At 36.8% G+C, this 27,156-nt stretch overlaps 1 protein-coding gene across 3 annotated transcripts in view; it reads left to right on the top strand.

The window, feature by feature from the left end:
* The window catches only part of raver2 (ribonucleoprotein, PTB-binding 2), a 136,770-nt gene extending 109,999 nt beyond the window's left edge, over window positions 1–26,771 (top strand). Inside the window, exons 10-16 of one of the 3 annotated variants that reach the window (XR_015493770.1) lie at window positions 2,181–2,292; window positions 2,522–2,670; window positions 14,415–14,516; window positions 16,217–16,339; window positions 19,155–19,352; window positions 22,481–23,619; window positions 25,431–26,771. Coding sequence is in view for 1 of the 3 variants with exons in the window: in XM_087257472.1 (XP_087113598.1) it covers window positions 2,181–2,292; window positions 2,522–2,670; window positions 14,415–14,516; window positions 16,217–16,339; window positions 19,155–19,352; window positions 22,481–22,618 (822 nt within the window). In the remaining 2 variants the exon portion in view is untranslated. Of the gene's footprint in view, window positions 1–2,180; window positions 2,293–2,521; window positions 2,671–14,414; window positions 14,517–16,216; window positions 16,340–19,154; window positions 19,353–22,480 lie in introns of all 3 variants that reach the window. The other 2 variants (XR_015493771.1, XM_087257472.1) reach the window with 2 other exon arrangements.
* Window positions 26,772–27,156: the final 385 nt, after the last annotated feature.

The raw sequence follows: 27,156 nt of genomic DNA, 5'->3' as shown, positions 1-27,156 counted from the left end.
TTATTGTACACCCAGTACCACGTATTGACAGAAAAACACAGAATTGTTGACACTTTTTGCAGATTTATTAAAAAAAAAAAAAAAATGTCACATGATCCTAAGTATTCAGAACCTTTGATGTGTCCCTCATATGTTTAACTCAGGTGCTGTCCATTTGCTTTAATCATCCTCGAGATGGTTCTTCACCTTCATTTGAGTCCAGCTGGGTTTAATTATACTGATTGGACCTTACAGCTTACAATGCATATCAGAGCAAATGAGAATCATGAGGTCAAAGGAACTGCCTGAAATGTTCAGAGACAGAGTTGTGTGGCAAGGCACAGATCTGGCCAAGATTACAAAACAATTTGCTGTTCTTAATGTTCCTAAGAGCACAGTGGCATCCATATTTCTTAAATGGAAGACGTTTGGGATGACAAGACCCATCCTTGAGTTGGATATCTGGCCCAACTGAGCTTGGTGAGAGAGGTTAAAAAAAAGAATCCAAATATCACTATGGCTGAGCTCCAGAGATGCAGTTGGGAGATGGGAGAAAGTTGTTGAAAGTCAACCATCTCTGCAGCCCCCCACCAGTCAAGGCTTTATGGCGGAGTGATCCGATGGAAGCCTCTCCTCATGGCAAGACTCATGAAAGCCCATCTAAAGGACTCCAAGATGGTGAGAAATAAGATTCTCTGGTCCAATAAGACTGAGATATAGCTTTTTGGCCTTAATAATAAGCAGTGCTCATCACTTGTCCAATAGAGCCCCAACAGTGAAGCATGGTGATGGCAGCATCATACCGTGGGGGTGTTTTTCAGCTGCAGGGACAGGATGACTGGTTGCAATCGAGGGAAAGGTGTACTGTGATATCCTGGACGAAAACCTTCTCCAGAGTGCTCAGGACCTCAGACTGGACAAAAGGTTTATCTTTTAACGAAGGTTTACGTTATAAATCTGCAGACGTTTTTGCTATTTCTACACAGAATTTTGTAAAATATCTGCAGATCTATGTGGAATGAACTAATACCTTAATATATGAAATAAAATAATAATACCTTTTTAACCTTTTATTTAATGTTTACAACGCAAATCTAATTAGATCCACTTATTTGGTAAAAGAAACAAGTCTCTCATAGATGTATCTACTAAAAGACAAAAAAATATTACTTTACAAACTGTATTGGAAATACATCATATTAATATTTACATATCAGTCCATAAAATATTACTGAAATTAATTTTAAAAACTGAATAAATAAAAATTTACACACATTTACAGAAGTTAATTATCAGAATCAATGTTTGGCCAAAAATCAGCAGAATTCTGCATGTGCAGATTCCACGCAGGCCTACTTATAAAATTACAAAGGAGTGGCTTCACAACAACTCAGTGACTGTTCTAGAATGGCGCAGCCAAAGCCCTGACTTAAATCCAATTAAGCATCTCTGGAGAGACCTAAAAACGTCTGTCCATCAACATTTACCATCCAACCAAACAGAACTGGAGAGGATCTGCAAGGAGGAATGGCAGAGGGTCCCCAAATCCTGGAGTGAGAACAAGCATCTTTCCCAAAAATTATATTAGATCAAAATGGTGCTTCTACTAAATACTGAGCAAAAGGTTTGAATATTTAGGACCATGTGATATTTCACTTTTCCTTTTTAATAAATCTGCAAAAATGTCAACAATTCTGTGTGTTTCTGTCAATATGTGGTGCTGTGTGTTCATTAACGAGAGAAAAAAAAAACTACTTCAATGATTTTAGCAAATGGCTGCAATATAACAAAGAGTGACAAATGTAAGGGGGTCTGAATACTTTCCGTTCCCACTGTATATGATATATGACACATCAATCCAAATATGAACTTGTATGTCATGTATGTAAGTTATCATATATCAGATTTCTATATGCTGGGAGTGGATTGGGAAAGCTCTGAGGGCCTGGACTCAAACTCAGGTCATCCAAAGTGCAAACATGCGACATGTTGAAGTGCAGCCCACAAGACTATCAGTTACAGTACATGCACTGCAGAAATATCAATGCATTAGAATCACTGTTTCAGGCTATTATTATAGCTCAAGTTTGAAAAAGTAGGAGACATTTCAAGCTCACTGTGTGGTCTGAGAGATTAGCAGCTGAAGTATTTCAGCACAATGTGTTGTTCTCACTTTAAGAAAAAAAAATCTATTTCTACAGAGTCAGTCCGGCTGTCAGACGTCTCTGCTGGGAGACCCTCCTAAAGAAGTGAAGTTGCCTTCCAACCCTTATCTAAACCTGGCTAGTGTGCTTCCTGGAGTGGTACTACAAGGTACGAGCGCAATCAGAGCGTCACCCGCTGAACATGACTCACTTCTCCCAGCCCTTGGAATGTATCTCTCCTCTGTCAGCTCTCTGTTTCCTACAGTAATGTTTACAGTGTACGGCTGTCTTGTCTCTCTCGGCTCAAGGCCACGGCGCTTGAGATAAAGAGTGTGTTTGCGTGAGATGTTCTGAATGGATGTCTCCAAGCAGACTTTGTGTTTGTGTGTTTCCTACAGCTCCCTGTAACAGTAAACCTCAGACGGTGCAGGCTCACCCAGGGACTTACAGCGCGGTCCTACCACCCGCCACCCAAACGCACACTCAATACAACGCAGAGAGCGCTCCTGCAGAATACACTCAGCAGTACACTCAGCAATACACACAGGTAACTACAACACACACACATGAGAAACTGCACAAATATAAAATGATGCAAAGTAAGCAATAAATAATGACAAGATACATAATTATAAGAAATCAATGCACACTAGATTTATTATTTTCTAATCTTTCAACAGACTGGAGTGAATTATTCCACATTTACACAAAGATGATGTTTGTTTCAAGACATTTGTCAGTTTCTGTTATCAAACCACTGCTGTTTGTGGCACTATGTACGTATCTCATCCAAAGCCTTATTTTTTAACTGTTGTCATTCATTCATTCATCCATTTTCCTTTCGGCTTAGTCCCTTTATTAATCAGGGGTCACCACAGTGGAATGAACCACCAACTTTTCAAGCATATGTTTTACACAGCAGATGCCCTTCCAGCTGCAACTCAGTTCTGGGAAACACCCATACCCTCTCACATGCACACACTATAGCCAACTTAGCTTATTTAATTCCCCTATAGCGTATGTCATTGGCCTGTGGGGGAAACCAGAGCACCTGGAGGAAACCCACGCGAGCACAGGGAGAACATGCAAACTCCACACAGAAATGCCAAATGACCCAGCAGGGACTCAAACTAGCGACCTTCTTGCTGTGAGGCGACAGTGCTTACCACTGAGCCACCGTGTCACCCCTTTAATTGCTGTAGACTGTGAAAATAACAAACCGTAATGTGGTCAGATCCTCACTGGAACTACTTTAGTTTTGCATTTGTCTGAAAATAATTACACACCTTAGTGTTCTTTAGCCATTCACAATCAAGCATTCTACATAAATGTAACTTAATCCTGGGTTCCACAAAAAAAGCTGAAATATTTTCGAATATTTTCGAATATTACAGAAACTAAAAAATCTTTGAGTTATTCTTAGATTTACAGCTTCTTTCTTACAATTATAAGTAGGTCATTCGCAATAGTCACATCACAGGATCTGCGATGTCAAGTTCAGCTTCAGTTTATTCTTATCCTAGTGTTGTAGCTTTTTGACTGTAAGATTTCAAGTGCATGTAACTAATTTGTGTATTTAACTTTCATGCAATGAAGATAATGCAGTTGTATTTGCTTAAATTTGATTATTCAACTTATACTCGAAAACAGTTAGTATAAATTTATGCAAATTATCTGGCCTACAAAATCAGGACAATCAATATAAAATGATGAGTTCTTTCCAAATCGAGCTATTCAAGTCATCTGGTAAAATAATTATATTGCTATCGCAATAAATATCACAGAAAAACAAAATATTGCAATGTCTAATTTTTCCAGTATCATCCAGCCCTAATTCCAAGTCTGTATCACAACTCAGAGATAGAAAGTCACTTTTGGACTACATTTGGACTCTTACTAGTTTGTTTCTCACAGTTTCTAATTTTTCAGTTCTGTTTATATTTTATAACTTCATTTTTTTATAATTGTTTTTATTGGAAAAAAAACAAGGTGAATTATTACATACAAATATTTGACAAGACTTTTTCTTTTTTATTGTTTTATTTTACCCCATGAACACCCTCCCTCCCCCCTTCAAAGAAAAAAAAATTATATATATATATATATATATATATATATATATATATATATATATATATATATATATATATATATATATATATATATATATATATATATATATATATAAAGGGAAATAATAATAATAATAATAGCAAATAAATATCTAAAATATTAACAAAAATAAATTAATTAAATTAATACTAAATTAAATGAAATATTTACACAGTCACAGAGTTTAGTTTTATAGTACAGTGAGGAAGAAGTATTTAACAGTGTTTGCCCATTGAGTTTAATTGCATTATCCTTATAAGCATATACCTTTTAATTTCCCTATTAGTTTTAGTTCGGGGGAAGTGTTTTACAACTTCATTTCTAAGTCAGAATTTAAATGAAGAGTTCAGGGGAAAAAACTTCTAAATGCCATCTAAAATTACGTTCTAAAATGGGCAGTAATATTAGGCTCCTGTGTATAGGTTCAGTAATTTCACTTGTCAATTTCACTAGAATTGCATGATATATCATTCAATTATATTTTTTACTATTTGTTTCTTACAATTCTGTTTTCATTTATTAATTTAGTTTTTATCTCGCAATTCTGACCTTATTTCTCACAATTTTTTATCAGAACTGCGAGCTATAAACTCACAATTGAGTAACAAACTAATTCTGAAAAAGAAAAAAAACTGTCAGAAAGCATATGCACCACTAGTGTTTTTCAGCCAATAATAAACTTCCAGTGAAAGCCGGTAAAAGAATTTTTAATTTCATAAGATTCCTCTTACAGCATTGATGTTGTAATGTTATTACAATACATTCAGTTAAATAGACTTAAGCAAACATGTAGTTGTTCATGCGTGAAATGAGAAGAAATACAATGTAACCCCTAGTGGCATCAGGATCAGCAGGGAGCGCAGAAACTCCATTGAAAATACTGGGGTAAAATAATCATCATATGTTAAAGACATGGCAGGGGAAAATGATATTTAATGCAGTGCTTATTGTCCAGTCTGAGACCCACTTTATATTGTATATCTATCAAACAGTGAAGATCACTGATTTTTAAAGAAATCAAACTTAAAATGTAGCAGTTTTATAATGGAAAGACAGTTTATCGAAAGCGCTGAGCCTGGCTGGCTGGAATTAAAAGTCCATGTGCATATACCCCATTGTGAGATTAAACAATTACCTTTATTTTTACTACTAGCCACAACAGACTTCTATTGCTTTGAAAAAGAATAAAAATGGACAAACATATGTTTCCTACGCAAATCAGCTAATTAGAATATTCCTGAAGGATCATTTGAGCGTTGAAGACGGAAGCAATTAAGTGGAGGGAATTAAGCTTTGCCATAACAGAAAAACATTATAATTTTAAATATATTGCATAGAAACTGCTATTTTTACACTGTAATCCTATGTACAGTAATAAATGAGCAAATGAAACATTTCAAAACCACACAAGAAGCTAAATTATATCAGTCTATTGCCTGTTGGTATACAGTATATTCATGAATAGATTTAAATGTAGTCATGAACAGACCCTAATTAAAAGGACTGGAGTAGGTAACTGGGGTAAATTCTGTTTTTTCATAACAGAGATAAATATATACACTTACTGGCCACTTTATTAGGTACTTTACTAGTACCGGGTTGGACCTCCTTTTGCCTTCAGAACTGCCTTAATCCTTCATGGCATAGATTCAACAAGTTAGTGGAAATATTCCTCAGAGATTTTGGTCCAGATTGACATCATAGCATTACACAGCGATCAGTCACAGCATCACAAACCAGTCTGAGATGATTTGCACTTTATGACATGTTATTCTGCTGGAAGTAGCCATGAAAAGACTGTGGTCATAATGACTGTGGCATTGACACAATGCTCAATTGGTACTAATGGGCCCAAAATGTGCCTGGAAAATATGCCCCACACCATTACACCACCACCAAGACCAGCCTGGTCTGTTGACACAAGGCAGGATGGATCCATGCTTTCATGTTTTTGACGGCAAATTCTGATCTTACCATCCAAATGCTCCAGCAGAAATCGATACTCATCAGACCAGGCAACGACTTTCCAATCTTCTATTGTCCAATTTTGTTGAACCTGGTTGAACTGAAGCCTCAGTTTCCTGTTCTTAGCTGACAGGAGTGGTACCTAGTGTGGTCTTGTGCTGCTGTAGCCCATCTGCCTCAAGGTTGGATGTGTTGTGTGTTCAGAGATGCTCTTCTGCGTACCTCGGTTGTAACGAGTGGTTATTTGAGTTACTGTTGCCTTTTTAACACCTCAAACCAGTCTGGCCATTCTCCTCTGAACTCATCAAAAAGGCATTTATGGCCACAGAATTGCCACTCACTGGTTATTTTCCCTTTCTTTGGACCATTCTCTGTAAACTCTAGAGATGGTTGGTTGTGTGTGAAAATCCCAGTAGATCAGCAGTATCTAAAATACTTTGAACATGGCATGGTTGTTGGTGCAAGAAGAGCTGATCTGAGTCACTTAAATCACCTTTCTTGCAGTTGCTGCATTGTGATTGGCTATTAGAAATTTGCATTAACAAGCAGTTGGATATGTGTACCTAATAAAGTGGCTGGTGAGTGTATTTTTTTTCCAAATACATTTGAATAGAAATCAGCTATTTTAAAAGGCATTAGTACATTGAGTTATTGTATTTTTCAATTGTACCATCAAATAAATGCAGCTTTGAGCCAAAGAAAGACTTCAAAAATATTTTGATAAATCTAAATTTAGATTTATTCATAAATATACATATTTTAAATACTTATTAAATCGTTCAAATATTTCTAAATATTACTGATTATTTTGTATTTCTAAGCAACACCCAAATAGTAAAGTTTAGACTAAATGCAATCAACAATACACACAAATATCAATTACTTGCATAACAGCTGTCACAGGCACATTTGCAGTTACTGGGCTTTTTATTTTTTTATTTTTTGCCTTTTGAACTTGCAGGACAGGGTTAAGACTGCGGCCTTGAGATTTTCTGTATCAGATGAAAGTATTTGACCGTTGTGGATTACAGACACTGACAATCAGAGACTGGAAGAAATCCCAGTGTTCACTGAAGCGATCAGTCAGTCTCGCCTTTTCTCCCCCCGTTATATCCCCCACAATTCCACTCTCCACCGCAGGCTTCCACTGAGCCCCAAATCTGACAGCGAAAGCCAGAGAGAGTGTGAGGAACGAGAAAGAAAACAATTCTGCCATATGCTCAGCTGCACAATAGAGATAGATGGGTCTATACGGAATAAAGAAAATGAATGTTTGAAACAGAACAAAAAAAAGACTGGAGCTGCGGTGCACAACCGTGTCCTAACCAGAGCCTGCAAATGATAAAAGTTACTTTCAGTTAAATCTTGTCCCAGATGAGCTTTTGCTTTATTGCTCGCTTTAAATTTTTGCTTCATTGCGCTCTGTAAAAATCTCACCGGTCCAAAGTCCCTCTTCACATTAAACCTCAAAATATCTTCTGATGTCTATAACTGAACAGACAATCAGATGATTCAAATGTATCACATTACAACAAATTTGAAACAAGCTGGCTCTCTTAAAGGTTAGAGAGTTAAGCTGAACTTAAAGGTTTTCATAGTGGTTAGCACTGTCACCTCACAGCAAGCAGGTCGCTGGTTCGAGTCCCTGCTGGGTCAGCTGGCATCTCTGTGCAGAGTTTTTGTGTGGGTTTCCTCTGGGTGCTCGGTGTCCCCCACAGTCCAAAGACATGCGATATAGATGAATTGAATAAGTTTAATTGGCCATGTTGTATGTGTGTGAGTGTGTATAGATGTTTCCCAGTACTGGGTTGCAAGTGGAAGGGCATGCACTGTGTAAAACATATGCTGGAATAGTTGGTGAACATTAATGAATGAAGGGACTAAGCTGAAAGAAAACGAACTAAAAAGTTTTCATTTGTGTTTGAAATGTTAAAGTTTAAATAATCCTCATTCCAAGGGACCTACACACATGAATTTAGACTAGAGTTGCAAAATTCTGGACACTTTCAATGGGAAATAACAAGAATATATGCTGAAAAAACAGGGAATTTACAAAAATGCTGATTTCTCTTACCATGCAGAAGTGGTCAAAAGTGTGGACATTAATATTTGGAAAGTGTTTGAAAGATGTATCTTATGCACATCATGCTTAAATGTATTTGATGCATGAAACGAAACAAAAAAGTAATACTGCAATAATAATAATATGTGAATAATGATGTTTTTGTTTTAATATACTTTATAACAGACGTCTATCTTGCAAAGCTGAATTTTCACCCCATGTTGTCCGTTTTCCGTGTCACATGATCTCATTTTTTCTAATCAAACTTGGAAACAGTTGTGCTGTAGCAATTTTTTATTTTCAGTGCTCGTTAATTAATACAGGCCATATAAGTTCTTAACTTTCTAAGTAATTTTTAGAAATCAATGGTTAGTTTCCGAAATGAAAAAAATTCCTTTGTTAAGTTTACAGAAGGTAATGGGAATTTTTCAGTCCCTTTGCAACCCTACTTAAGACGCTGTATGGTATTATGCATGCCATGCCTGTGGTTCTCAGTTCATTTAGGCTGCACTTACACTGCACTGTTCAAGTGACTCAATTCCGATTTCTTTCTCTCATGTGGCACAGATCGCATATGCCCCATGGACGTGTAAGCAGGAACAAATCACTTGAATTCCGATTTACTCAAATTAGATTCAAGCCTTAAAAAATTAAAAAATTCAGGCCTTTATATGTGGAAATTTATCCGATATGAATCGGATATGTGTTCTCGTGTCTGCATTGTAAGCAGGTAGATCGGATTTTCACCCGTCAATAAGAGTCGCGCGTCATTAAAACCATAGAGAATGACGTCAAATCTGACACTTTCTTTTCAGAACAGACTTCAGCAGAGTCCCAACCCTTAAATCTCATGCACGAGGACTTAAACAGCTTTCATATTTTCATATAGCACAGGTATTTAAGCATGTTAACAAGAGCGAGAGAGCACAATGTCCGCCAGTAATCAAACTAATAACTAGTGCATACATCACGTGCATAAATCACGCCATGGACATTACATTAAGATGCCTAAAGGTTTAAAAAAGCCAATATATCAAAAGAAGATGGACAAATAAGAACCTTTCTGTCATAAACTATAGTAAAACAGCTTGTCAAAAGCTGCGAACAAATTACATACAGGAATAAAGAAAAGAGCCCTCTTTAATTATCAGCTGTTAGTCAGCCCGCTCTTTTTTTTTCCTGCTCATTGCATCTTTGCCGTGTACGGTGTAAATGCAGACGATCGGATACAAGTCATTTTTAAAAGCTGATGTAAGCAGGTCATCAAAAAAATCATTAAGGACATGTCTGAATCCACCTTTGCTATTTTTAAGGACGAAAAAACAGTTTGCGCCATGGTGCATGGTCTAACAGGGTTGTGCTTAATCTCTTCATGAGTTATGGATGTGTTTTGAGCATAACATGCATTAAATCAATTAGAGCCTCGTTGCCAATTCCCTTTAAGAGTCAGTTGCGTCATGCCATGGCGCTATTTGCTATTTACATGGCGGATTTTGTAAGTGGAAAAACTGAACGTTTCACTAGTGAGAAAACAGTTAAACAGAGCATCTGCAGCACGAGGATAAAGAATGAGCCTCCTCCATTCGGCCACTTTACTTTCTCTTTACTCCTTTACTTTCGTGGATAAGGAAACCGTGTTATACGCACTTCACTGAAGACATCCATTAGCCTACATGTTTCATTTCATTTTTTAAGCACAAAGGTTTGTTTCAAAAGTATTTTTAAATTCAGTTTTAATTTTCAGAAAACAAATAAATGAACAACAATAACCAAGTGTGGTCAAAAAACAGAGTTATATCCAAACACACATCCTATTCTTATGCCCCATATAGTGATGCATATGTCTCCAAAACCTGACAGGTGGACGAATCAAAACTTATTTAAAAAATATATATATATATAAATATTCATATAATAAATATTTCTACTAATTGTAATAACATTATAATAAAAATGCAAATCGTCATGAAAAAACTGAAAAAAGCCCCCCCCCCGAGATGAAGGTATGGAGGCTGTGGTTTTTATTTTTATGTAGAAAATAATAATTTTTGTAACATATTAATCCTTTTATTTTTTTCATACATACATATATTTGTGTATTGCTCTGCACTGGACTTTAGAGCAGCTTTTACTGCTCATGAAAATTGGAGTTGCAGTGGTATGAAAATAGTGTTGCGCTAACTGCCTTTTAAGTGAAAACATCTACTGAAATAATAATACATTTGTGATTTTATCTATTTATATTATGTTTTTGTGTCAGAATACCATTGACAGGGATGCTTTTTGAGTCACAAGTTAGACTCTGGCCTGTGCCATGTGCCGATTCCCATCACCCTCCTCTCTCCACAGTAATATCTTGCCACTCTGCACTATGCTGTCAAAAAGGCGTCAAATGAAATGGAAACGTAAGAATTTCAGTAGACTCAGAGGAGAGAGAAATGTGCTCCAGGAGAGGATGAGAGGGAGGGAGAAGGAGTTGCAGTCCTCCTACAGTCTCTCAGATTCCTGCCAGTGTCTTTAGGGTGATCCCCTACTCATTCCCTGGCAGGGAGTTCGGAGGGGAAGGAAATTTAGCAGTATTAAATGGCTTAAATGTGGGTCTCCCTCTCATTACTGCCGGCGTTCCTATGACAATACGAGAAAAGGAGTGGGTGAGGGTTGGAGGGAGAGAAGGGGGGAGCGAGAGATGCAGAGGGGGAAGACAGGAGGGAAGAGGAAGATTGGCTGCGAGTTGTCTGTCCCATCTGGTCGCACACTCCCACACACTCCACCAGCTTTAGTAAAATGAGACAGTGAGCTTTCGCGCTGTAGGCGTCCAGAGAGAACGAGAGCAGGGAATGGTGAAAGGAGTGATGGGAAGAAGATGAGAAGGAAGAGATATATTAAAGGAATGGTGGAACAGAAAGCTGGCGAAACGGATAAGGCCACAAGGTTAGACGGATGGAGGGAAAAAAGCAAGACGAGAAGAGTAAGCAGCTGTGCCTCACGGGCACCTGGACGCAACAAGATACCACGTAGACAGACCTTTCACTGTCAGGATCGACTCTAGTCCACTTTGATGATTATTCTGGCCAAGGATGGAGAGGAATAAGTGGTTTGATCAAGATGTAAAGCAGGGACTTGCAGACTACCATTTTAATCCTGCCCCTTCACATGATTTTTTAAGTAATCCTGAACACAAGAATGTTTTCCCTCCAGGTGCACGTTGGCTACCCAACCCACGAATCTCCAAATCTTCTTGCTCAGAAGCTTTCTATTTTCCACAAACGTTTCTATTGTTCATTGTTGCCTGGTTTCGAGATCGGTATTGTTTTTAGGATTGAAACAATCAAACTGTATTTTCAGTGGTGGAGTGTGCAGAATGGTTAGACATTGGGGCTTGTACATAGAAAAAATGTAATCATCAAACACTTTTTTTGTTGCAAGTTATATAATTGGTGTCTTTATAAAAGCTGTGAAAAATGACCCAATGGAATGAACTGCACTGGTGACCTTCTCCCATGCAGAATTTTTTCTTTTGTTTGTTAATTCTCCTTCAGTGAGTGAACCAAACAATACTTGTTGGCTGGATTACCAGTGCCTCCAATGATGTGTTTGTGAAGTTCCTTTTCTTTGGTTTTTAAAGGGAAGTGTTGTCACCATACACTGCCTGACTAAAGTATTGTCGTCGATCCCAGTTGTGAGAGCAACAAATAATACATTTATTTCTAGTTGATCGTTTGGAAAAGTGGCAGAAGGTTGATTTTTTTCCGATGGATCATCTGTTGAACTGCATCACAATCTTCAGAAATGCCGCAGAAGACATATTGGAGCCCACATGGACCCAAGATTCTCACAGAAATCAGTCTAGTTGTGTAGGAAGAATCTTGGTTTGGGGTTACATTCAGTATGGGAACATTCGAGAGATCTGCAGAGCGGATGGCAACATGAACAGCATAAGGTATCAAGACATTTGTGCTGCCCATTACATTATAAACCACAGGAGAGGGCAAACTCTTCAGCAGGTTAACACTCTTTCTCATACTTCAGCCTCCATATCAAAGTGCCTAAAAGCAAAGAAGGTCACGGTGCTCCAGGAATGGTCAGCACAGTCACCAGAGCTGAACATTATTGAGCATGTCTTGGCTAAGATGGAGTAGGCATTGAAGATGAATCCAAAAAAATCTTGATGAACTCTGAGAGTCCTGCAAGAAGGCTTTATTTGCCATTCCAGATGACTTGATTAATAAGTTATTTGAGTCATTGCAGAGATGTATGGATGCAGTCCCCCAAGCTCATGGGAGTCAAACAATATTAATATTAATTAAAAATAAAAATTCTTTATCCACTGCACCATGACTTTATATTCTATACTATACATTATTTCTGTTAAGTGACAAGAGTTTTGTCCAAGCAAAGTTAGGCCTTACTGTCCTGATTAAATAATTAAGAATCAAGGCATGATCATAATTTATTTTGGTCAAATTAGCGTAATCTAAAGGCCTTTGCCTTTCATATAAGCTACTTCTGATACCAAATGATCAACTAGAAGTCAAGTCAACTAGTCAAGTTATTATTTGTTGTTCCTAAAACTTAGATGGGCGACAAGACTTTTGTCAGGTAGTGTATACTGTAGGGTTGAATTGTAGGAGTTTCCAAATGCTTACAGTGTGACTGTGAATGAGCATGGAACCTAAGCATGTGTGTTTTATCAACAATGATTGTTTACTCGTGTGCATATAGTAGGAACTGCATTAGCAGGTTTGATAAATATTGATTTTCTTGTACTTTGGTACATTCTGAATTTCATTCATAGGACAAAATATTGAACCTTTTCTACGCACTCTTGGTAAATGAGGGGCCTTGGTACCTAACAAAGGTTTTTTGCCCTATGGACTTATCTGCTCCCTGATCCCCTAAAAATCCAATGAAACCAAAAAGCAGGGTTCATTCTGTGTGCAATATACAGAGTAAAGTCAGTGAATAGACTGGCTTTGCCATCTGTTGTCAGCGAAGGTAAAGGTCAGACAGACCAAAGCCACATCAAAGAACTGCAGTGACTAAAGCCGATTGTAGTTTTGCACCTGCATCTGGGTCACGAAGTTGCACCAACCAGCTTTTATGTTCTTTATCTGCATGAGAGGAAGTAACTCTCAATAACAGAACATGGCAGTTGCTGTTTTTGTAAAATACAAAAGGGGAAGCAGAAGAAATTGGACATTAGATACAATGAGAATTTTTTGATTACCGTCATTACATCACTATTAGACGAGTTTTCGCCGTTATTTCATGCAACAACAGTTTGTGTTCTTAAGGACACCATATTTAATTTTGAGCATTACATTTTGTGTTCAACTGCAGTTAACTTCTCATACTATGCGTGTAAATAGACAACGGCGGGTACAAATTCTGAAGTAACAAGCCATTTCATTTATTTGTTTGTCATTAAAGGCCTGGCAACTATCGTGTTTTGCGTCCTGTTGCAAGATGTTGCAAAAAACCACTACAAAGCGGTAATAGTCTGATTAAGATGATTACATGCCTGTACTGCACTTCAAGTATGCCACTAAAATAGTAATACTCCACACATCTTAATTAGATTTCTGTTTAGTTTGATATTGACGTTAGTCGGATTAATTTAATCAAAAATTGCTGTTTACATGGTAGACTCTTAATCAGAGTGTTGTCTTAATCACATTAAAATCAGAGTATAGGTGTCCATGTAAATACAGAGTATAGGTGTCCATACTTGGTGACAGCTAAACACTGACCAACAGCTGAACGCTGGCATGGTGTGTCATGCAGAAAGTTGCAAAGAGAGTCACTCACGGCTCCAATATGGAAGTTCTGAACAGAAAAAAAAAATGAGCCGCAGTAAACTTCCACATCAATATATGACGTGGTATACCAGAGTACACATTACATTTACACAATTCCCACAAACCAATGGTATTTCAAAGGTGTTGACCAACTTTTGCAAAGTTCTCTTAGATTGTTTTTGCCTGGTTTTGTTTGAAATGATATCATGGCAGTTTGCACACCAGTACATCAGAGCCTTGTGTCAGAGCCGAGACATGTTTGATCATCAAACAGATCTCTGTTATAGCGGCCTGACTGTGTTTATTCTGTTCCATGGGTTCTGATCGGTGTGTGTGTGTGTGTGTGTGTGACAGGAGGCCATGCAGCAGTGGTACCAACACTACCAAGCACAGACCTACGGCAACACTAGTCAAGATACGACAGCAGTTACTGACTGCGCGAAAGAGCAACCTCAGGTAAACACACAAGCATACCCATAAACACTGTACGTTTTATCTCTCCACAAAAACAAAATAAGTCGAAAAAATCCTGAAATCCTCTGTAAACAGTGTAATAACTATGGCTGTGTGATTTGAGGAAAATATCTAATTGAGATTTATTTTTTTTTGACATATTGCAAATTCGATTTGATTTGTGATTTCATTTTGTAGTCAAGCCTCAGCTCAATAATCTGATATTAAGATAATAACTCATATTGTACTTACAGTAACTGTTGCTTGCTACTAGATTGAGTGACACTGGCAGTACATTTATACTTTCATACTAAAGCAGTTGACTTTTTAGCAAAGCCGTGGGTTTGCACTTGACATTAGTGGGGAAGGGTGAATCCCCTCAAGAATGAATATTGTTCATATATGCATACAGTTGAAGTCAAAATTATTAGCCCTCCTTTAAATAGTTTTTTTCTTTTTTTAAATATTTCCCAAATGATGTTTAACAGAGCAAGAACATTTTCACAGTATGTCTGATAATATTTTTTCTTCTGGAGAAAGTCTTATTTGTTTTATTTCGGCTTGGATAAAAGCAGATTTAAATTTTTTAAAAGCCATTTTAAGGACAATATTATTAGCCCCTTTAAGCTAGATTTTTTTCCGAAAGTCTATAGAAAACAACCATCGTTATACAATAACTTGCCTAATTACCCTAATCTGCCTAGTTAACCCAATTAACCTAGTTAAGCATTTAAATGTCACTTTAAGCTGTATAGAAGTGTCTTGAAAAATATCTAGTAAAATATTATTTACTGTCATCATGGCAAAGATAAAATAAATCAGTTATTAGAAATGAGTTATTAAAACTATTATGTTTAAAAATGTGTCGAAAAAAATCTGCTCTCCATTAAACAGAAATTGGGGGAAAAATAAACAGGGGGGCTAATAATTGAGGAGGGCAAATAATTCTGACTATCTATCTATCTATCTATCTATCTATCTATCTATCTATCTATCTATCTATCTATCTATATATATATAAATATATATATATATATATATATATATATATATATATATATATATATATATATATATATATATATAGTTGAAGTTAGAATTGAATTATTAGAAGAAGAAAAAACGGGGGCAAATAATTAATTGGGGTCAATAGAAATCTGCTCTATTGTGGAGCTAGTAGACTAGTGGAATTTTGATGAATTAAAGTCTCAGTTACTTCAATATTAGCTTCATGAGGGAGATTGAGATGTTGCCATTTAGTTTAAATGGAAATTTTATTGTGTAGTCTGAAAAAGTCAGATCAGCACCACCTTGGTGAGTAGATAAAGACTGATTTTTTGTTCATTTATTTATTTATTTATTTATTTATTTATTTATTGGAATGAACTGTCTATTTAATGAAAATGTAAATATGTTAGGGCAGGTTTTTTCCAAATAAATTTGCTATGTAGCTGCAGGATGTTGCTGAGAAGTCAATAAATAAATCATGAAAAAAAAGTTTGTTTACCTACATGTCATGTGACCAGTAACCAAAAGCATGCATTTATACTGAAAGCTGAGCAAACATTGTCTCAGTGTGTGCACAAAATGTTCAGGTTAAAAATTTTGCTTACAAAAAACGGAAAACATCCAACTCAAGTTAAAAAGAAGGTCAATGGAAAGTCCCCAGCATGATAAGAAATGTGTGTGTTTATGTTCCACAGGTGGTGGTCACCTCCTCATACGGAGACTACAGCTCCTACATGCACGCTGTCAGTCAGTACTATTCTCAGACGCAGATGAACCAGACAGCTGCTCAAGTCTACCAGCACCGAGATGTCAGCAAGGTAATGTACACACACAGACACTGCGACACGTCATGCTTAATCATGCTCACTTTACAGTCTACATGAACCAACTCTGTTCATCTCAGAATCTCTACACACTGATAGGGGAGTTTACTGTGCAGAGATAAACATACACTATGTACAGCACCAAACATGCAGAGCAGACGTCACACACACATACAGGTCAGAAATACTCCAGTCGTCAATCTTCTGACAGATGTCAGAAAAGTCCAAATCCTGAACGTCCACTGTGTCTAAGTGTTTCTTGGCATGTGAGGGATCACTGTATGCACACTGTGGTTCTGACACCACAGACCAAAATAGAGAAACATTTGACTTCTCTGGAGGTATATAGAGTTTGTAAACTGTATGCATTCAGCAACACAAAGTTGTATACTGATATATGTACATTTCTGCATTTTAATATGCATATTAACTCTTTAACTGCCCACTCTACCAATCGATTGACTATATTTTGATTTTATTATATATATTTTTAAAAAGAGTTTTAAATAATGACTTTTCCTTAACGAAGTGATTTAAGTTTTAAATTATGGTTTACACAGACAGCATTGTTGGTTCACAAAACTAAAACCAAACATAATCCTGTTGCACTACTACAATTGATTTTGGTTTTATTGTGAAAAAAAACAAGAACATGTTAAAATGTTAAATGAGAATCTGAAATATTTTAAGGCATAAAAAAATGAAGATTTAGTGTTCAAAGAAGAGGTGTAAGACCAATTTATTTAAAAACATAATCAAAATAAAACATTCTGATTATGTTTTTAAATGAATTGGTCTTCCAACTCTTCTTTTCAGATTTTTATAGTATATGTGTTAATTCTGGTACTTTTACCATAAATCGACATATCTTTCATGTGATAGAGGTTGATATATTAGAAATTATGGGATGTGTTGAAAAAAAAATGCATTGAGTGTGTTAACTAGCAACATCAGGAGTTAAGAAATGCAATCCAATTTTTTTTTTGATAGGGTAGTTAAAGGGTTAAAGCAGACAATACATGTCAAATAAAAGAAACAACACCGAAAACAAACTAAATTGTCAATGAATAATAAAAAAAAAAAGCTTAAATAAATAAAAAGGGTTTTTGTTTAGAATTTTTATCTGCTGTTAACTAAGAGACAAATATTTGGATTAAATAATTGTATTATGGATTCCTTTCGAAATACAATTAAAAATGTATCTTATATAATGCAAAGCCAAATATTCCAGCATTACTCTAGTCTTCAGTGTCACATGATCCATCAGAAATTAAGTTTTGATTATTTTATTATTTTTTCAGCATTCTGAGCATGAAGTCCAAAACGGGAACAAGTTTTAAGAGAAATCCTTTGGAACAGTACGTTTAAATAGACACCAATACTCTGATTTTAATGCGATTAAGACAATAATCTGATTAAGAGTCTATCATGTAAACAACAATTTTTGATTCCCTCAATGCGACTAAAGTCATTATTAAACTAAAAAGAAATCAAATGAATGTGGAGTAATCCTATTTTAGTGGCATTATTGATGTGCAGTACAGACATGTAAACACTTTACTCAAACTATTATCATCGTGTAGGATTTTTGCTGCATTTTTGAGAGGATAGTCTACACACACACACACACACACACACACACACACACACACACAGCTGTTTGACACTATTCTCTGCACCCATCAAGTCAGTGAAGGACCACAGGCACCGGCATCACGAAATGCAGAGGGTTTTAGTCCCATACGGCATGCTGTATGAAATTCCATTAAAACAACACTCTTCCAGCAGTTCATACTCGCATCCAATATCTTGTTTGTAACAGGGGGCATGCATGAAATGTTCCTAAATGTAAGTGAAAGTGTCAAACCGCAGTTAAAGTCGACAACTTAAAAATGAAACACCCAATATTACATGAAACAGGAAATGTGGACAGCAAGATGCAATGACACTAACTGATTTCTGTGCTATAACATGTGAAACAGGATCATGAAAGGAACATTTGAAAAGCAGCTCAAGTAAACACCTTCAGCATATTAATACCTTATTCAGATTAAGAGAAATAATTTGATTACTGATGTCCATGTAAAAGTAGTCATTGTAATGTATTTACTGTCAATCTAATGTGGCCTATTATTAAGTATGTATTCCTTTACAATATTGTACTTGTAATATGTTCAGTGCTGGTAAATATAACATTAATTTCAGAAACATCAAGAAATCCTAAAAAGTTCTAACTTTTTAATGATATCACCATCATAATATGGATGAAAAGTTGAATGGTAAAATGAATATCAATTTCAGAACAGCTTTGCTTTATTGGCAGCAGCACTCGCGCTGCTCTATTGTTCCAGTGTCACAAATGAGATCTTTGGACTGTTGGCCTAGTATGGAAGTATGGAAATGAAACACTTCAATTTACATATTTGTATTACTGGTAAAATTATATCACTATACATATGAGCCGGTGTACTGTATGTCTGGCCTATATACAAACATGTGTGTTGCTGTAGAAGTAAGCTTGTGTGTGTGTGTGTGTGTGTGTGTGGTATTTGTGCAGGGTGTATGAGCTTATGTAAATGTGGTGGCAGGTGGTGTTACAGGTCAGACACACATTCCTCACTTAGTCTCATGACACTCTCAGGACATGAGATCCTGCTGAAAACACTCCATCACTCCTCAGCACAGCAGCTGGCCCAGAGTGTGTGTGATCTGTAATCTGAATAGTCTATGAGTTTGTGTGTGTGTGTGTGTGGGTGTCATGCATAGATACAGTATAAATGCATGAATGTTTGATGATGTGTCTCTATAGGAGGTGGAGGTGGTGAAGACCCCCTTGAGTGCTCCTCTGCACACCTCTCTGAATGGCAGCGCTCAGACCTTGTTGCCCACCTACAGTGCCCTTCCCATCATGCCCGGCTTCATCACACCAACACACACACATGCAGCCAGCCCTGCCACACACACACCTGCTGCACCCGCAGCCACCGACTGGAACAACTACTATTATGTGAGTGTTTATACGTGTTTCTGTAGAAAGTGTGCATAGGAAAGAAAACAGAAGTGAGACATGTGACCTGTTAAACAGGCAACTGAAAGATTACGGCCTCGGTGTCCCACCAGTGTTGATGTACAGCCATATCGCACTGCTAATGTGATATATATTTGTACAACAGTTCGACAGCATAATCGTGTTTATAAAAAATAAAATCAAACACAGAGACTATAAATGTCTTTTGCATTAGGAACTACTTTCTTTTGACATTCGCTGACTTCAGAACAGCAGAAACTGCTGCTAATCCACAAACGTCACTTAAGAGCTAGTATTGGAATGATTCTCTTGCATAATGTCTAACATTACGACAAAACAGATGATTTTGCTCACATTTTAAGATTATAAGGCTGAACGGCATGAAATGCCATCAGTCTAGAGACATTTCCCAGTTTTTCTCTGTTGCAATCTGGATATGACAATAATTACCCCTTAAAAAAAGCCAAAGCAGCGTAAACACTAGCACATTACTATGGTATAAATACAGCACTACAACAGAGAGAGAGATCGACTTAGAATGTCACTTACCTGTGTTATAATGATTTGATCTGCAATAGCTGTCTCTGTTGCCCTCTTGTGGCGGAACATCAACCTTCTTTGCTCTGCTCAATATGACAAGTTGGTTGCCAACGTGCTGAGTTTCCAAAATTATAAATATTTAAAATAGGCACTACTCTTATAAATAAACTGCATAGTTGCAATCTAAACAACTACATTCTTGCCTAAAATCTTCAAAATACATTATATTGTCCAACAGATGCAATATTTGTCAAAGTTTATTGATCTGTTGTCACTTTATGTGGGTGGAGTAATACACAGGGGTGAAGAGGCTGTACGAGTGCTGTTATTGCAGAATATCGCACAGCTATCAGCCAATCAGATTCCAGAACCAGATAGAAACAATTGCAGCGTTATGCATGTGAATTTGCAGTAAAATCTCAAAACATAAATTGACAGAGGAAGTATATGTAAACATTATATTGAAACAACTTTTTATATTTTTCAAAACAACTGGACAGAGTTATGGAGTCTGAAAAATATCAATCTGTATACATTTTTTATATTTTAAATGAGGAAATATAACATGTGTTATGGATGTGACAAAAAAAGTCTGCAAGTTTACAGTATACAATATACTTTGTAGAAATTCTGTGAATTAAACTGCGCAACCCAAAAGAAACAATGCTAATCAAAAGGGTAAGAGTTGGATCACTTTAGAACAAACATGATTGATTTTATTTGATTTCACATTTTTGCATTTATGAGGAAAAAGTGTTTTTATGGATGTGACGAATGTGAAATTGCCACTTGTGTGACTGTGGTTATTCAAATATAATAGTTTGAAAACACTGACAGAGACATTTTTGAGTATTTTTAAAGCACTCTAAAATACAAGTCTAGACCTTATATATTATATATGCATATATATATATATATATATATATATATATATATATATATATATATATAATTTGCATATATATTTTATATCTAAATGCAAATGAACATTTTCTTAAACATATGCATGCGTGTATTTATATACACATAATAAATGTACACAGTACACACACATCTCTTATGTCAAAACAAACTTTTATTTTTTTATCTATATTTATTCTTGCACAGCACTAAATTTTAACTCAAATATTAACTGTTTGTATTTTATGTCCTATTTTAACCTGTCACAAATGACTTTTTACTTGCAGTTGAAGAATTTATTAGCCTTAATGTCCCAAATATTTTTCCTCAACACTTTTTTAAACTAATTTCTAATAACTCATTTCATTTGTCTTGATGACAGTAGATAATATTTGACAAGATACAGCTTAAAGTGCCATTTTAAAGACTTAAGCTGCGGTCACACTTGACTTTTCTCCCCATAGACTTCCATTCAGACGCACGCGAATGCGTCAGACCGGAAACGCAGGGTCATGCATCAAGTTTCGCAGGTAGCTGCGGTGCAAAGTTCAAGCTTGGTTAAATCTGACCTGCAAAATCGCATCACTTGTTGACTGTGTAAGACCAATCGAAGATCGAAACATGACATCTCTGGACAGAAGTTTAAATTATGAAGCGATCGCTCACTTTTTTAATGTCTAATAATCTTGTTTAATCCCGCCCCTTTTCACATCGACGCACGATAGTATTTCGCATGCTCAAACTCTAATGTGACCGCAGCTTTAATTAGGTTAACTAGGCAAGTTAGACTAATCAGGGAGGTCATTAGACAAAAGTAGTTGGTTTTGTAGCCAATCAAAACTGAATAATTTCTGAAGCGAGCTAATAAATTGAATTAGGCTTCCATAGATTACAGACCAAGTGCCAATAGTCAGCAATACTACTGCTAATAGCAAACAGAAATAACAGAAATATTTCAAGCATAATATTTGTCAAAAATAGTGCAACTGTAATATTATAATAGAAATGTCATAGTTTCAAAATATAATAGTTCTAATATAATTTATGAATGGATAGATGGACGAATGGATTAATGAGTAAGATGCATGAACGAGATAGATGGATGGGCGAATAAATAAATGGAAAGACATACAGATGGATGGCAAACGGTGAAATAGATGGACAGATAAATAAATGCATGTAAAAAATGATGGATGGATGGACAAAATATTATTGGGCTGATTGATGAACAGACGGATGGATAGAGGAATAAACGGATGGATTGATGGGTCAGCTGAAGCCATACGCTGAGCGTTTGTTCTTCTGTTCTACATGTTGGTAATGAGGAAAAGCAGCAGGCAGGCGTCTGTCAGCAGCTTTATTCTTCAGTTGGAAGTTGAAGACTGACACACAGAGAGATAAACACCTCCAACTGCTCTTCACTCATTCCACAAAGAGCTCTTTATCACAGTGCAAGAGTCAGAGAAAAACTCTTCAGACGCATGTGTGGGCCGAGAGAGAGACGCCGTCACTCATTTACTGTACAAAACACAAAAAACCCATCAGTCATTTACTGTATGCCACTCAAAGCCAGCTATAGGCTGAACAATGAGTCACCATCATCATCATCATCAAACAGGTGAAATCATGCTAATCACTATAATCACAGGCTTTTCTTCTCTCCTTAGAGTCAGGCTAGAGGGCAGAAGCGAGAATACCCCACACTGCCCACGCAGGAAGTGACATCCGAGGGGCCGTACGTAGGCCAGCACTCGCAGGGTCTCGGAGGCCAGTACGCCGACTACTTCAAGAAGAAGAGAATCTAAGTGAAAACTCGCTCGCTGTACGTCGCCATTGTTGTCGTGTCCAGGCCTTAACTTGTAGTCTATAACTGATATTTATGAAAAGATTGTACATTGCATTGTGCGTATATGGAGGGTTATCCTCCGTCTTGAAGCGTATGTGGATCTGTTGTTGTTTCTGTCCCACACCAGGCAGGACCTCTCTAGCTTCTGTCCCAAATGACGCGATAATTGATAGTTTCTGTTTTGCCTTTATATGAACCATTCCACTCTAGAGGGGCGGGGGGGGTCTGTGTTCGTGTGTTACTGTACAAACGGTTAAGGGCTGATAAAGATAGAGCTACACTCAGAGAAATAACCATTTACAAAAAAAAAAAAAAAGAGAGAGAGAATAATAATACTACTAATAATAATTTTCCCTGACGAAGAGTAGGGCTTAGCCAATGTACATTGTATATTCTGGTATATGAGTGTATTTTTTACGCTGTACAGACATTATGAGAATATTCAGAATATTGCGTCTTGCTTTACCGTGTGATTATTTATCTGGACTATGGATTCCTGATCGCACATACTCGTCTCTGTACATACTGCTGTATCTGTAGGAAAGATCAGCCATTCTGAATACTGCAGGAGCCTTAAAACTCGGCGTTCGGAGAAGACATGGCTACGGCAATAACCTCTACCTTCTCTGGAGAATCTAACATCACCGCGCACTTCAAGGTGACTTTTTTTCCCCTCCCAGGTGTCGGTGGGGTGACTTTCCCCAAAACTTTCAGCTACAACGCTGCCAGTGGTTTGTTGCTAACAACAGTAAGAGTAATAATTATACATTACTATAGTAGTAATAATCATTTGCTGGATGGTCGTCAGGGGTTGAAGTGGTTATGTATAGGATAAAGCCCTGATGCACACACCAACATGGTAATAATCAAACATAATGCCTTTATATGGATATTAGTGCTCTGCTGTTTTGTGGTTTAAATTTTTTTTTTTACATCTTTAATTGGAGAATCTGCATTTTTGTGATTTTTACTCTGCAAAAAATCCAGTTTTTTAATCTATATCAGGCCTCAGTTGCTGCCAAGATGTGCTTTATTATTGATACAAATACTGATGCATCTTGAATATGAGCGCTTTTATATTGCTGCGTGGCAGATTTGTTTAATCTTTCCACTTTATTTGTCTGAAGGCAAGTGTCAGAAATGTTCCAGTGGGATAAATTTAGTCTTAAAGGAGCAGTTCACCACGTTTCCAAATAACTTTTAAACCAAAAAGGGCTAGAAACAATTTTTTAAAATGTTCAAGTTGATTTTTCAAACTCATTTTAGACAGATTGTTTGATTTTTATCTAAATTGTCATACAGTATTGTTCAAAATAATAGCAGTACAACGTGACTAACCAGTTTATTTTTATTAATACATGTCAAACTAGTTATCAGTAGGTGGGGTAGATTCTCCGAAAACAAACAAGACCCAGCATTGATCATTTGCATGCTCTTAAGTCTGTGCAATTAGACAATGAGTTAAAAGGGGTGTATTCAAAACAAAAATAGCAGTGTCTGCTGTTGACTGTACAGACGGAAAACTATTTTGTACAAACGTTTGTGTTTTTAGGTTTTAGAAATCCTGTGAATCACTAAACTAATTTTTAGTTGTATGATCACAATTTTTTATAACTGCTTTACATCTGTGTAGAGTCATATGGTTAAAAAACAAAAAAAGGATTATTCTGGTTAGTCACGTTGTACTGCTTTTATTATTAATAATAATGGGGGGGGGGGGGGGAATCTCCTCATCTATCACTAGTGTGCAGCATCCATGCGACAGCAGCCACACGACAGCAGCCATATTGCGCCCGGCGACGGCACACCACACACCAGCTGATTGGTGGAGAGGAGACAGTGAGGAAGCCAATTATGAAATGGCAATGGGTAGGAGGCCAGTGGGAAAATTTGCACAGGATGCCAGGGTTAAACTAAACCCCTACTCATTTTCAAGAACATCCTGTGATTTTTAATGACCACAGAGGGTCAGAACCTCGGTTTAATGTGTCATTCGAAAGACGGCGCTCACTGAGCAGTATAGAGTCCCCATCAACATACTGGGGCGTTAGGACCACCACAAACCTCAGGTTAAGCGCCCTCAGCTGGTCTCAATATTATCACTTCCGGCAGCAACCAACCTGGGTCTCCCATCCAGGTACTGCCCGGGCACAGTCCTGCTTAGCTCCAGTGGGCGACCATGTGATTGTTGCAGAGAGCTAGCTGCCAGCTATAGTTTTGAATACTGTACGTCATCTACAAATAAAGAACGAGAATAAGCAAATGAATGTGTCCGAGCTGATTGGTCAAAGGTGATGAATCGTTACTAATAATTTGTTTTTCAGCTATTGAGTAAAATCCTCCTCAACTGTCTTTAGTTACACAATGTTTCAGTTAGTCTGATCCTCATTGCTATGCTTTGCTCATTTAGTTCCTGTTGTGCTTGGTCTCAATAATTGCTGCTTGCAGCTAGATTTGAAAGTAAGCTTTCATTTGTTTTTTGTTCAGATATCAGAATGCATTCATCATTTTTAATGAACATTTCCCTTTTGTTTTTATTTTAGTTAAAAATTCATCTGAATTAATTGGTAGTTGACATTTTATTGGTTTATCACATCATCCATTTTACTGCAGTTAAAGATTTTTCAGCTTTGTATCGTTCACACAAAGCACATTCTTTATTTTGTGTAACAAGAGAATTGGTTATAAAAACCATCCTTTTTCACTGCATCGAGCTTCTAAGTTTAAAGCGCGTTTAAATACTACTAGTGGCAGATAATATAGTGATGAAGAACTGGATTTTTTGCAGTGCGCTGTGCAGTCTGCCAGCAGATTGTCTTATAAGGAGCTGTCGTTTGGCTTTGCTAGGCGTTTGCCTGGCATGTTCATCCGTTTATGATTAAGGCTGTGTGCCTTCTCTTTTCGACGCTTTTGAAGTGATTGTCTCTTGGTTATTCTCTCTCTGAAAGCCATTCTCTCACCTCCACAACAGACTGACAATACATTTGAGGAGGAGCCTCTCTTATTGCCTGCTATTTGTGTTCTGACAAGTATAAAGACAATCCCAAATTTACTTCAGTACCTGAGGCGCCGCGTCCCACTTTCAGCACAAAACCACCATTTATAAACACAGAGGCCTTTTTTTTTTTCGAGGGAACACTGAAACGTTAAGTGTGAGCATTTTTACTTTAAATATACATATATACTTCTGTTTTTGTGCTCGAGTTCAGTTTGACCTGCACTGGTTGTTTCTAAATGATCCGCTCTAAGATGACTTTCTACAGGGATTATATAAAGCACATGTACTTCTGTTCACCTTCCCATGAGTCTCCTCTCTCTCCTGTTCCTCAACTGCTCCAAATCGAGGCAACTTTTGACTCTTTTTACCTTGAACAGAGAGGATAGATGATTGTGTTATTTTTCTTGTAAAACTACATAATCACACTTTCAAATGTGTTACTACAGAATGGCGAATGATGGGAAACTGTGCCTATTTGTGGTTATGAACCTGGAATTTTTCTTTGCTGACGATCAACAACACTGGTGTTTCCCTTGTATTTGAAGTCGAGACTGTAATGTATCTTCAGTCATCGCGAGGTCACTTTTACCCCCACTGAATGTCATGAACGTGTATGTGTGTGTGCGCTTGTATCTCAAAGCTTTGCAATACTGAAGTGTCTCTTAATGATGTAGAAGATACAGTCGCCTGTTCAAACACGCAGGGTTATCCACACAGTTGTGCTTTGTTTGTTGTTGTTTTTTTAAGTTTACAAGATTGTAGTTTCTTTTTTTCCACCTTGAATTAAGATTTTGCAATATTTTATAATCCAAACTCTATTGATATTGCTTTACTGTGAATAAGCTATTTTTAGAAACAGTGGAATTTAAGCATGCGTATACTCCTGCAATACAAGAAAAAAATGTTTGTATTTTTTTTTTTTAGTAGATGTTTCAACGCTTTTGAGTATTTAACGACAAAAAAATGATCATTGTATTTATTTTATGTGTATTTATGTACATTTTACCCTGTTGGGTACGATTCTGTTGTCTTTCGTTTTGATGAAAATAAGTTTGGGTTTAATTTTGAGCAGACGGAATTGTTTTGCATTCCATATTAAAGGACAGGAAAATCACGTCTGTTATCTTTCTTCCATCTTACTGTTCATTTGCAGGAATCCGAAAAGTCATTTCAATAACTTTTTACGACTTTTTAATAACTTTCTCAGAGTATTTTAAGAGCTCATTGTGACTTCAAGTTCAGTAACTTCATTATCAGACCTTTACCTTAATAAACAGTTGTTAATACTACACGGTTCTTTCAGCAACAGGCTTCATCCACTGTTTAAACTCGTCTTTCTCCAACTAGGAGTACGCAAACTTACATTTTCCCATTTTGCCGTTTGTTTTGCTCTATGGTTTCGCTACATGTGGAGAGCTTGACATCCCCTTCCCGCATTTTTTGCAAATTATGTGACATCACACGTTTGGACGAGCTTAATCAGACGTTGCCCGAACCAA

This window comes from Danio rerio, chromosome 6 (genome assembly GCF_052040795.2).
Source record: "Danio rerio strain M-AB ecotype USA chromosome 6, GRCz13ab, whole genome shotgun sequence".
NCBI classification, from domain to species: Eukaryota; Metazoa; Chordata; class Actinopteri; order Cypriniformes; family Danionidae; genus Danio; species Danio rerio.
This window is presented reverse-complemented; position numbering and strand designations above follow the sequence as displayed.